The sequence below is a fragment of the Saimiri boliviensis genome, chromosome 15, assembly GCF_048565385.1.
Source record: "Saimiri boliviensis isolate mSaiBol1 chromosome 15, mSaiBol1.pri, whole genome shotgun sequence".
Lineage (NCBI taxonomy): Eukaryota > Metazoa > Chordata > Mammalia > Primates > Cebidae > Saimiri > Saimiri boliviensis.
The window spans coordinates 35,874,359-35,888,372 of NC_133463.1; the positions used below are offsets into that span (position 1 = coordinate 35,874,359).

Sequence of the window (14,014 nt, forward strand, 5' to 3'; positions counted from 1 at the left end):
TTTTCCTAAGAAAATTGCTCTTGAAAAAACCTTCACATCAAAAGTAAGCAATGGCTTTTTGGTTACTTGTAATATACATTTATTTCTAAAATTCTGAAATCTTTTTTTTTTTTTTTTTTTTTGAGACAGTTTCACTCTGTCTCTTAGGCTAGAGTGTACGGCGCATTATCTCAGCTCACTGCAACCTCCGCTTCCTAGGTTCAAGCAATTCTAGTGCTTCAGCCTCCCAAGTAGTTGGGGTTACAGGCATGTGCCACCATGCCCAGTTTATTTTTGTACTTTTAGTAGAGATGAGGTTTCGCCATGTTGGCCAGGCTGGTCTTAAACTCCTGACCTCAAGTGATCTGCCTGCCTCAGCCTCCCAAAGTGCTGGGATTACAGGCATGAGCCACCACCAGAATTTTGGCTGAGAATTCTGAAATCTTAAGGATTCATAGAGAACAACTGCAACTGTTTGATTAAACTGACAATTCTTGAGAAAACTGTAGTTGCACAGGCAAAAAGCTTATACTTAGGTAATGGCACTGAAGATTAAAAACAAAAAAGACAGACTGGGTTGGGGCATTGAATATGGAGGAAAAAAACTATCCACAAAGTGAGTATCATGAATTCTAGAGGGATTGGGGTTACAATTTTGCTGTATTGATTTCATTCATTCGGTGGATATTGATGAGATAAGGAAAAAAACTGCATTTACGTGCATTTATGTGAATAAATCATTCACCTAGCATCCTCAGTAGACAATTTATATTTTGAGCAGAAATTGATTTTTCTTCACTAATGGCAACTCTTTCATGGCTGATGGAAAGAAAGAATTCAATTAAGATTAAAAAATAATTTAAATGTCTGTGATAGGTGCAGCAAACCACAGTAGCACATGTGTACCTATGTAACAAAACTGTACATTCTGCACATGCATCCCAGAACTTAAAATTTTTTAAAAAAGAATTTATGCTTTTTTGGGGAGGAATAGATGAAAACCAGAAAAATAATTCTCTAGATAAGACTGAAAATATAAAAAGATATGAAAAAGTTTGAAAGCAAGGGCCCTTAATACAAACAATTAAAGAAAAAAGTAAAACTCTTGAGTGTTCTGAAGAACAATAGAGAAAATATGGCAAATGCAAAGTGATGGGTTGGAGAAGGGCAGGAACTAAGTCTATAAGTAGAAGGTAATTCTAAGTATAAAGGTAGGATAGAGTGAGAGAAAATGTGCAAAGAATGGAAACAATGTCCACAGAAAAGAATAACATTTCTACATTGTAGCAACTCCCACACTGTAAAAATCCTACATAATAGATATAAAAAGAGAAGAGATAAAGGCAGCAATTAAAGCAATTACCTCTATAGTGTACATCCAAATATATTCTACTGCTAGAGATAATTAACCATCTTTTCATCAAGGGTAACTTACCTGAAAGTGATTTTTAAAAATTGCCTTGGAATATTTTGATTTCTGATACATGAAATATACAGCAAAACCCATGAAATTTTACTAAGATTATATGGCAATGGAAAGAGCTTGGGTTTGGTTTTCAGGAAGACCTGGGGAAATCCCAGGCTCTTTCTCATAATATCTGTGTAACTGTGGACAAGTTATTTAACTTTTTGTGTCAGATTGCTTAACTGTAGGCTATAAATAACAATAGTTCTTATTTTGGTTGTTAAAGATTAAATAATGATGCAAGTGAATTGCCTGGTACATAATCACTTCATAAATGTATTTTCCTATTTAGTTAGAAATTAAGCATTTTCTTTAGAAATTAAATATCTTTAGAAATTATATAGTAACCGCCTTGAACACAAAATTTGACCTGAGTACCATTTTTGTCAGAGAAAATTAGAACCAGTTTTTTTAAAAAAAATTATAACTATGAATAAACTATTTCCATGTCATTTGAAAAAATCCCTTTAAAATTCTCTCCTTTATAAATTCTCCAAACTTTGCTAATCTTTTAATTATGAAGCAGAATTTGGCTTGTTGATTCTGCATGCTTCCTCCAGGGAAGAATGCAGTGCCCCAATCCACACTGCAGGTTGTGGAATGGCCTGATTTAGGAGGAGATGGTAGTGATGCCCATTAAATGCCTTCCAAGGAAAGAAGAGTTTTTTTTAAAAATTAGGGTTTTTTTCTCTCCATATCTTTGTGAGCTCATCAAAGATTCTCAAAGCAAGTAAACGGGTTTCAGTTGAATCAAGTAAATGGGTTTCAGTAATTGCTGACATGAAAAGTAGACCTAAAAATCAGTGCATGATGAGGAAATCTGATGGCCACAGGTTAGTTCTAATGTCCAAATGGAATCAATAATCGTAGGCCCAGTAATAGTTTAGAGTGAGTCCTGGTAAGACTGTAAGACTTCAGTTTTCAGCCTCTAAAAATGTGGTAAAAAGTACAACTGCATAGGATACAATCAAATAGTGTTGCTTAGTTTCGTATGTAATTCTTCACAATTTTTAAATTCTCAAGAAATAAGGATAGCACAATATGTGAAAACTTCCCAGAACATCTAAACTAGGTGAGTGATTACAGAGAAAGACTAAGGGGAACAAGATCAGGTGTTACAAAGTCTAAGTTTTGGTAGTTGCTGAAGATACAAAGAGCTGTCAAGACCAGAAGGGCATCAGAGGCATTGCTCTAGTAGGTAAGAGATTGGGAAAGCAGGACTCCTGGGAACAGAAGCAATCAGATGGTCAGGAAGGGTGAGGGTGTCAGGGGCTAGAACCCTGGGCAGCTCAGTAGGACCAGGAAGCCTGTGACAACAGAATTCTCCCTGACTTCAATGTTTCCCATTATAAATAACTACAGATTTTCCTGATTGATCCCACAAGTAGTAAGAACTCTCTGGAGTTTAAACTCCATACCCCTTGTCCTCTTGGGGAAGGAGATTATCTTCCAATAAAATATGAGAGGATAAAGAGAAGTCTTTGAGGTTGAATAAGCAGTATTTGATCTGTGAGAGACTCAAGTTTTGCCCACCTGACATCTATTCACCTTTATTGTGAAACACCATCCTGGTTCCATTTTGTTTTTCCATTTCCATTATGTTTTCTTGAAAATGGTGATTTGTCCAGGAATATGCATGAGATCTAAGCCAGGCTAACATAATTCAAGACCAGGATTTGCCAAGACTATTGGCAAATAAAAGCAGTTTCTCTAACATTTGCTAAGTCAGTGGCAATATGACCCTTGAGCTTCTAGTAACCATCTTGGCCTCTCAGTGAGAGGGCCCTCCCAAGAGAACACTTAACGCAGGGACAAGAAGAGGTGAGAGAAGATGGAAGACAGATTTTCAGCAACACCATTTGAATAGCTACCTTCAGCACATGTGAAATCTATCACTGGACCTATAAGACACATGAGCCATACAATTATTTCCTTAAGTCAGCTTAATTTATATCTCTGTCACTCACAACCAATAATTCTTACCTACTACAGAATCATTTGCCCGGCTGTGACTTCTGCCAAGTAGGGCCTACAGACAAGTTGAGAAAAATCTGTCAAAAGAATGTTATTCTCTCTATAGCTTTGTGGTTCCTCTGACTCCATCCCTCATCTGGCAGGCAAAGCATTCTGAAAATCATGCCTCTCTCTCAAAAACAGCATACATCTGCTGGCTTGTATCTGTTTATGCCCCAAAAAAACTACTTAAAGCCTGGACAGAGATCAGCCCACTTCCTAGTTTCCACAGCTAAGCCTGGGTTCATGGATAGAAAAAAGTTCTAAGTGGACTCTGTGTCCTCCGCTAGTTTCCTGATGGCCAGTTCAGGCCTTGTCTGAAAACCTGAAGCACAGTTCTGCCAGGGCTTCTTACCCAAACTGGTATTGCTGAAGCCCAAGCCTGGCAAGCCCAGTGTGTCCACTGTATGTTAGTCTGATGTACTCTGGACTTTGATCTTCACTTTGTTCTCTTGACATACAGCCAGACCATCTCTCTCTCTTTTCTTGTTTCTTCCTGTGTATCTCTCAGTCATACCATACTTGCTTAGCTGAGTACCTGGGACTGTGGCCTTCTCTATTCTCCAGGAACTTAAGTCTTGGTACTGCTTTCCAAGACTTCAGCTTAGTTGAAGATAGTATAAGCTATATTAAGCAGGAGATCTCTCTTGTGCACTACTGGAATTGCAATAAGCTTTGTAGTTGCAATGTCATACAGATTGTGCTCTGTGCTTTTTGGATCAACTTATTGCCTATTCCATGAGTACTGATGCTTCCTTCTTTTCCTGCTACACACAGCATACGACCGCTTAAGCATAATGGATTATTCAAGGAGGAAAGTAGCTTCATCACCTAACTTATCAAGATTTGGAAGGTATCTGTCATGCACAAATACAATATGAAGCACTTTTTCTATTTCCAAAGGAGCAAAATTCTGCCACCTGAAACAAATCCTTTGACACCATTACTTTCCAATTATTATGGGACTTTATCTCATTGGTGCATGAAAACTGTCTTCAAATATTAGAAAGACTTGACATAAAATATGCATATTCTGCCCTACAGAGCCGAAGCAAGCAGAAGTTGAGAGAGACAGATTTCAGTATGGTTTAAGAAAGAGCTTTTTAAACTTTCAGAGCTAGCTCAAGATGGACTATGCTCTTTTAGTAGGCGGTGATATTTTTGGTGTGCAGTGATTTAACAAGTACTAGGTTGAAATCCCAATGCTCAGCACCCAAAAAATCATTTTAGCTTGGAATAAATAAAGAACACTTGATCAGAAGACATCAATCATCTATCTCTACTCACAGACTCCCATCTGAGGGCTCTGGGACATTCACTCTCTGACATAGGAGTGAAACTTCCATCTGGTCTACCATTTGGTCTATCCTGACAATCTGGAACTCTAAAGTGCAGTGTGCTGGGAAAATTGGTTTTGGGCTCCAGGGGATCTCTCCTCTTTGTCTGCTATAATTAACATCACAAGGATTTATGCTAAATTCTTCATATTTTCCTATAACTAACTGTAAAATGTAGACAGACTGGCTTTCTGATGAATGAGAACACTTTTGATGAACCATGGAAGTTGCCACTTAATGATCTTTCCTGTATTTATTCTTGCTCTCTAACTGGTGTGATGGTTCCAATTTGCAAGCTACCGAGCTGTAGATTTAGTTTCTGCTAGGATAGTTTCCTTTACAAACACATTTTAAGGGCTCTAAGTATCTTTTATGAAGAGCAACTTTATGAAAGTTGAGAAAAACGTGAGTTTAAAAAATCTTTAATAAGTCTGGAAAGGATGCAATAAACTCAATAAAATGACTGAGGGATTAATTTTTAAAAAAAAAGAAAATGAAAAATTAAGCATATTTGACCCAGAAACAATACAGTTAAAATGAGGCTTGACAAAAATCTGGGAAATTATGAAAGTTTTGTAAGGTGGCCATGATATCCTTCAGGATTATTTCAGAACATTAAATTGTATGCACTTTTCTTAAAGCTTGAGAAAAATCGAAGTTTTCAGCACTATTTTTCCCTGTTGACAAAAACATATTTGACCTTATTCTCCTTTGCCATGCAAAATATCCCAAGTACCATCCACAGAAATAAGCTGGTCTTTTGTTTCACACTCAACCAATTACTATATGCAAGAAAAACTCAGGAAAACTTTCCAAATGTCTGAACATAATGAAAAATGTCTATCAATTTAAAATAATAATTAAAAAGGTGTGATGGAAAGCTGGGTTTCCCATGCCTCCAAATTTCTCTTACTTTTACTCAAGGTTCTTTTCGCTTCTAAAGTCACTGCTCTGAATGAAATGATCAGGATGTATAGATTAGGAAAGTAATTTCTAGCAAAGACTCACTATGTAAGGATTCTAATAGAACAGCAAAAAAATGTCTTAGAACATTCTTTCACAAGGAACAGAATCTTACTCAAACAAGTTCAAGAAAATGGAGTGTTTGAGAGACATCAATTAAATGGACTCCAAAGTGAAGTCAAAAGTCCTGACATTAGGAAAGGCAGGAACCAGGTAGCCAGAAGGGCCTCGGCAGCTGATGTTCACAGACTCTGACTCTCACAGCCCACCTTAAACAGTGTGAGACCATGAGTTGGATTATTTTGGTCCAAGTTAGCCATGACTGGCTCCTTCAGGCCAGGTTGTACTCTTGATTAAATCAGAGTGGTCAGGGATATTGAACATAGGCAGGATTTGGAGGAAAGTTTATCTTCATAGAAGGTGAGTGGAAGGAGAAAATAATTGACATACATAATGCATTGGTTAAAATAATTAAAACTTGGATCATGCAAAGATAAAAGTTATCAGTTTCTTCAAATATAGGTCCAAAATTTCTGAGCCAATGTTTGAATTAATCTCAGTAAAAGACTGACACTGACATCCCTTTCTTAAAAAAAGAAATTTCATGAATATAATTCAGAAGTCTCTACCTAAATTATACTTTAGCTACAAATTAAAGTTGAACATCATTATGATCAGAAAACATTTCTTGCTACTAATGCATATGGCAGAAACTGGTAATAATAATTATTCCTTTAGATTTGGTCTATCAATCATTACATATACTTCTTTAACATTTAGTAGTCTTAAAGCTATGCCAAGTAATTTAAATAACTATATAAATCAAATAGCAAACAGGCTGACAAGATCTATTGAAAAATTTTTCATTAATATGAATAAATATTAATATTAATTAAATTTAACAGAGTAAAAAGTCTTCATAACACCCAATTTTGGAACTATTAGGGCTCTCAATAAATGTTCCAAACTCAGATGTTGTTTAAACTTCAATACTAATTGTAACGAGGAAGAAATAATCAGCATATATAACAAAGCATTAGCATCTCAACTTCGAAAACCTAAGCCACAAAGGGAGCCTCTGCTCTTTCTTTCAAGTCTCATATCTCAGTAAAGTACAACAGGTCTTCCTTTCTTTCACAAATAAATATTCTTCCCCAGTAGCAATTTGAGGAGTCAACTATTACTCCTTTAAGCCTGTCCTTTAGTAGATCCACAGTGACCCATAAAGATGTTGCAGCCTGGCTCAAGTTCTTTAATAGTTCTCCCTGACCTTCAGGATAAAGTTGAAGCACTTCACAGAATGCAAACTTGTCTGGTCCTTTCTTTCCTCTCCAGAGTCATCTTTCACTCTCTGCCTTACAGCTGATAGTTTAGTAGTAAGAAACTACTTGTTGCTGCTCTTTACCTTCTTCTTCTAGGCCTTTTCTCATGCTTCTCCCCACCCCTTTCTTTACCTGAGGAATCTCTAATCTCCCATAATGACTCAGCTCCTGTAAATCTTCCCTGAGCCTACCAAATTGGGCTAAAATTTCCTCCCTTTTGGGACTTATGGTCCCAAAATGTCCTGTGCATTCCTCGATTACAGCATTGATGAATTATATTGATGAGATCAACTAATTGGTCTATTTCTCCATAAAACCATAAGGTGGTTCATGTTGTACTGCCAATACCTACTAGGGATTCAATATACTAGAGTTATTGTTGAGTATAGTTACCCAAGAATACTGTTTCTGTCAACAAAATACTTAAGTCATTCGATGAAGAATTTGAAACCCCAATGAGGTCAAGAAGTTTATAAATTAGTTATTTAAAAAATATTCAACTGCTTGAGTAAAGTGAATTTAATCTTTTAGTTTTTCTTAGTAGCCTCAAAAAAATGGCTGTTTGTAGATGTAGCCTAAGAGCATTTTCTTGGCATGCTGGTTCACTGCCTGGAGCCATCTAAACACTTTGCCTAAGATGAGATAGTAATTTTTCAAGCAGTGGACACACTGATGGGTCTCAGAGTCATGGCTGAAATGGTGGTTTTTCATATAAGGGTTTTGTAATTGTGACTGTCACAAATGATGTGATTTGGTTCAAGTGCCCAAAACAAGCAGCATATTTCCACTGCTCTATACCCTAAAGTCCTCATTATTTTATATTTTTAGCATAGTGAAAATATACATAGCAACTTCATAAATGTTATGCTAATGCAAAAGAGAGATCTGTATAGGCAAAGTAAGTAAAATGAATGGATCACTGTATACACTGGTTCTTCAGAGAGAATCCTGTTCTGCATTACTTGCATCTCTCAGATAACAGTGATTTGCAATTCAGCACACCTGAACTGTCCAGATAACTGCTACAGTTCTTCCATTTCACTGTGTTAAACTAAGAATGGCCTAAGAACCATTTTTAAACAAAGCAAATTGGGATGAAGCCTAAATAACAAGGCAAAATTCTACTTTTTAAATTAATGGTAGAACTAGAGTTATTTATAATTTATACTTTTGTTTTACATTCTGCAAAGTGAGAACAATCTAAAAACACTTCAGGGGAGCTTACTACCAATGATCATTATTTTCCTATTTTTCAGAGCATTTTAATTGCTAACGAGATATCTCAGAATTAAACACAGGCAAACATTGCAAAATATACCCTCTACATCGTTCCTCTCTTTCTCCTTTCTCGGTATGAATGCATTCACATTCTCTCTGCCACATTTATGGAATCCAGGGATAAAAATTTCCTTACTTGGTATTATGTGTATCAATTGTATGGAAGAGCTCATGTAATTCTTCTCCACTGAGAACACCATCTGCAAAATATGCTTTGAATTCTTCAAATGATAATTTTCCATCATCTGAAATGTCAAGAACAAAGAGACATAAATTATTTTAATTTTATACATTGTTCTATCTTTTGCTTTATAAAACTTTGTCCAAATTCTTGTGCATGTACACACATGTATTCAAAGAGAAAGAACAGCTCAAGGTGTTGAAAAGAAAAATAATTTAATATATCTTTGTATGACATAGAATGCAGACATGTACACCCTGACAAAATATAATTCTACACATTTTGGTTATTTTTTTGGCTCATTTATTCATATTATAAACATTTAACATTTAATGAACCATTTAACTCGCCATACAAGAAAGATATCCATATAACCAAAGAAAGAGCTCAACACAGAATCAATTATTTAGATGTTTTACCTTCATGGTACCAGGCACATATAGGACCTAGTAGATTCCAGGATAAATATTATGTGTTTAATAAATTATATCAGAGTTGTTATTATAGTCTAACAATCTATGTCTATTCCTATCCCCTTTAAATCAGTAAGTACCTTTAAAGCCAAATACAGTTTACTTACTGTCAGGGACAGTAAGTAAAATATATAATAAATATATGATAAAAGAGATAACATATACAGACATTATAAGTATTTTATATAATAGAACACAGTGAATGCAATAAGAGATAGAGGTATTTTAACGGTATGAGAGTTTGGGTAATAAAAGATTCTTTTCATTTGAGGGCCTGAGGGGTTTTAGTAGCATTCGAGTGTGCCTTTGCACAACAGGTAAAATCTAGATCAGCAAAAATGGAAGAAACACATTAATAGCAGGCAAAAGTTTTGTACAAATACTCCTGAAGGTTTTAAATTGTATTTTATTTTGCTTTTTAACACAAAAGCATAATAATCTAATTTTCCAGTAATTCTTGCCAACAGTTAACTGGGAAGATACAGCCTTAGAGGTAGAATAAATCCAGATTTAGTTCAAGCACTGATCCATGGACTTGATCTTTGGGGACCTCCTGGACCAGCCCAGGTTAGCCATGCAGGTGATGTAAAAACCCATTGCAAAATGAAGTTTAATAACCAGGGTCATCAATTGCCCAATTTTGTGTTTCTGTTTCTGAATGAGTTAGTATTATGCCTCATATGACAACTTAAAACTTAGCCCCATGTAACCTGATTGATATGCTAGATAAGACACAGTGTGGTAATTCTACTATGTATCTTCTTGCTTTGATGAAAAATATATTGCCAGGTTGGAAAACAATACAAATCAGACTGAGGGATTGCAAAGACTTATTTTTGAATAGTTAAAGAGAGAAAAAGAAAGACCCTTTCATCTACTATTTAAAAAAAAATAAAAGAAATAAAACCAAAAATTGATCCACTATTTCCATCTCCAACACTATGACATGTAATGAATGTGATACATTTATATTGATGATGGAATATGTTTTTCTTGGTGAAGACTTAATATTTCTCAGGTGGTTGGAAACAGGCTATTACTGCATTCAGGTTGCCTGTGCACCCTGTGGATAGGGTGGACCCCTGTAATAATGCTTTATAATTATGATAAGTAAGAGATTTCAAATAAGAATGTGCATTCTACCAAAACAAGCATTGATTAGTAAGTGCTCTGATGATTCTCTGGGGCTAAAATCCTTTTATTTAGAAAAAAACTCATTAGAAATAATATATAAAAAGAAAAAGGAAGCATTAGCTTACAATCTTGACTTGAAGGGTAGAAATTATGCTTTAGAAAACCTGTTGTGATGACATGCAGTATTTAGGGGGCCACACTTTTAAACAAGCAATTGCAAAGAGTTACTTTTGAATAGTTATAGATGAATAACTTAATATTAAACAAAAGTATTACACTTTTTAAAGGAAAGAGAAAACATATTCCCTTGTAGTGTGATTCTGTATTGATAAAGCAATTATAAATTTTTATTAGAAACATTTTATTCAAACTTCAACTCTCCCACTGATATTTTCTTTTGAAATAGAACAGAGTTAACCTTTGATTTATACTGATTTGGCTCACATAATAACCAAATCTTGTGAGGTCTGATTTTCTATGTTAATAAATTTGAACTTTTACCACCAAAGGACACAGATTTTTAGCTTTTTCTATTGGAATTAGATGCTTTGTCCAAGTTTGTCCTGAAACTAGTTGGCCCCTGTCTGCTTTATTTAAAAATTGTCCTGGCCTTATATTCCAAATTCCAATAACTTTTGAGATGGAGGCAACAGAGTGCAGTTGCTTAGACCATAGTCTTGGGACAAAAAAAATCTTAAGTTTTAAACACGATTTGCCATTTGCTAGTAGGGCACTTTATCCACTCTTTGATTAAATGTTTATCAAGATCCTAGTATGTGCCAAAAACTGTGTTTTGTATTAAGAACATAGGTAGACAAACTTTTATGGATCATATAATTGTGACATAATAAATGGTATGATATAATATGGATAACTCTACAAGACACAGGGAAATGTGAGAGCATTTTGAAAAAAGAAAAATTGGTCAGCAATGCATAGTTATAAAGGGATAGGGAAAGTTTCCCAGAAGAAATAGGACTTGTGATGAGACATAAATGAAAAACAGGAGTTAGTGAAGGAATATCTTTAAAGAGAAGGAGTATTCCAGGCAAGGGGAATGCAAATGACAAAGCTAGGAGGCAAGAAAGGACTAAAGCAAAGAAAAGCACAGTCTGAAGAGACAAAACAAGCATTAGAACCAGATTCAGATATAAAACAAATCACGAATTATGAAACAAGAAATTTAAAATAACTATGATTTAATATGGCTCTACTGGAAAAACTACACAATATGCAAGGAGAGATGGGTAATGTAAACAGACAGAAAAAAACTAACAAAGAATGAAAAGAAATATTAAAAATGAATAAAAACTGTTACAGAAATAAAGAATGCCTTTGTTGGGCTTATCAGTGGACTTGACACAGGAAGAAAGAATCAAAGAACTTGAGGATATGTCAACAGAAATGTCAGTATTTTTCCTCCTCTGGGGCAATTTTAATCTAGTTTTTGTGAGCATTTAAAATGATTATCCTTTTAGAACACTGACTTTCTGAAATAGCAATGCATAGCAAAAAGAGAATTTAAAAAACCCTGAACTTCTAAGAACTCTGGGAAATTTTAAAAAGTGTTACATAGAATTGGAATACCAGAAGAGAAATAAAGTACAAGGCAAAAGAAATATTTCAAGTAATAATGGCCTAGACAATTTTTGGCTAGAAAGTGGAGCAATGGAAACATTCATTACTGGAGGGAAAGCAAAACAATATAGTCACTTTGGAAGATATTTTGGCACTTTCTTATCTAGCAATCACATTCGTTGGTGTTTATCTAACATTTGAAAACTTTTTCCACTTAAATACCTGCCTGTGAATGTATACTGCAGCTTTAGTCTAGGATAATCCATGTGGTAATGGATTAGCATCTGAGACATTAATACAAACTCATGTTTAGCTCAGCATAGATACCTATGTGTACATATAGATATGTTTATAGATATGTACATATACATGCATTAGGATACACATATGTATTTCCTTGCTTCTCAGCTGAGAGGGCTTAGAAGCAAGGATGATGATGATACATCAGTAACAATGAGCACACTTATCATCCAGATCTTGGTTTCTAGTAACATTCTCTGATAAAAAAAATACCTGGGTTTCTCAGAGAAATGACTTTTTCTATGACTGGAGTAGAGATTATAAAAGATGAGCCAGAAGCATCTGTTAATACCAGAATGTAAAATCTCCCCCAACCATAATTATGAGAGTATGTCAAAGGAACACAGACGTCAACTAAAGGAGCTTGCAATGGCCAAAGTGGGAGAATTTGAACAACAAAACAAATTGAGTAATATTGGATTATAATCTAAAGCATAAAATACATATCCATGTCTCCATAATGTTCTGAATAAATGTTAAATAAATAAGTAAGAGAACAGACAATTCTCCCATGCAGGATTCTAAATAATTCATGCAGATTCTCAGCCATCAAAGAGGTAGAGCCTAACTCCCTGCTCCTTAGGTGTGGGGTGCGCATAGTGACTCTCTTACAGAGTCAAGTATGAAAAGAGGTGAAAGAGCAAACTTTCCAGTGGAGAAAGCTGACAAACGCTACCTCAGCCAGGTGATTAATGTCAACATCAGCATCCTAAATCGTATTGATCATATGTTTTCTTCATATGATATAATGGAATTTTACCTTTGTGGTTTTTCTCTCCCAAACACATAATTCCAGTCTCATTAAGAGAAAAACATAAAACAAATCCCAAATGAAGGACATGCTACAAAATAGCAGACCTACTACTCCTTGACACTTGTCAAGATTATCAAAACAAAGAAAGTCTGAGAAAGTGATTCAACCAAGAGGAGCTTAAGGAGACATAATGACTAAATGCAGCTTCCATCTCTTTGATGTGATCCTGGAACAGAAAAAGAATATTAGGCAAAAAATAAGAAAATCTGAATAAAGTATGGCCTTCAGTTGATAAATAATTTATGAACATTGACTTATCAATTATGACAAATGTGCCACACTAATTAATTATAGTGTGGTTAATAACAAGGGAAACTTGGTTTCAGGTTATATGGGAACTCTGTACACTAGCTTCACAATTTTCCTGTCAGTCTAAAACTTTTAAAATAAAACTTTTTTGAAAAATTAATTTGGGAGGCCAAGGCAGAAAGATCACTTGATGTCAGGAGTTTAAGGCTAGCCTAGGAAACTTAGTGAGACACTGTCTCTACAAAAATATTTGAAAAATTAGCCGGGTGTGGTGGTCTGCACCTATACTGCCAGCTACTCAGTAGGCTGACAGGGAGGATTGTTTGAACCTAGGAATTCAAGGTTACAGTGAGCTATGATTACACCACTGCACTCCAGCCTAGGTGTCAGAGTGAGACCTTATCTCTAAAATAATAATAATATGAAGATTATGTAGCATTAAAATATTTTAAGATATCAAAATACATTAAAAGCTGACTATATTATCAATATGGCAAAATTAGTTTTACTTATTCATATTAGTGAAGTATAATATATATTTGACTCAGTAATCAGCTCAACAGACTGAGATTCTTAACTCTAGACATTCTACCCTGGCTCCATGTATTTTACAGATTATCTGGAGAAATGAAATTCATTTCGTGTGTCACTGCTTATAAAAGTTAGTATATTTTGACCTGTTATCTTGTGAGGCACTTTTAGTTTAAATTTTATTGACTATAGTGATCACAATAATTTATTGAGGTAGTTTCATCTTCTTATTTGTCTTTTCAGGAGGGAAAGAAAACTGAAATATGACAAGGTTAAATGATTCAGATGAGGTCCCTGAAAGCACATCTCCCAAGACACATTCCTAGAAGCAGGTCATTAAAGCTGCCTTCAGTTTAAAATCAACCAAATGCTCAGATATCAGGTAAAAAATGAATAA

The 14,014-nt window shown here is 35.0% G+C and overlaps 1 protein-coding gene and 1 long non-coding RNA gene across 5 annotated transcripts in view; one reads left to right on the top strand and one right to left on the bottom strand.

The window, feature by feature from the left end:
• NECAB1 (N-terminal EF-hand calcium binding protein 1) overlaps positions 1 to 14,014 on the bottom strand; it is a 263,262-nt gene that overhangs the window by 119,427 nt on the left and 129,821 nt on the right. For all 3 annotated transcript variants that reach the window (XM_074386885.1, XM_003940515.4, XM_074386886.1), the window contains one exon: positions 8,494 to 8,602. In XM_074386885.1, coding sequence (XP_074242986.1) covers positions 8,494 to 8,602 — 109 coding nt within the window. The remainder of the gene's footprint in view (positions 1 to 8,493; positions 8,603 to 14,014) is intronic.
• Positions 1 to 14,014, top strand: part of LOC141581450 (uncharacterized) — a 110,703-nt gene that overhangs the window by 23,234 nt on the left and 73,455 nt on the right. The gene's annotated exons all lie outside the window — the stretch shown is intronic.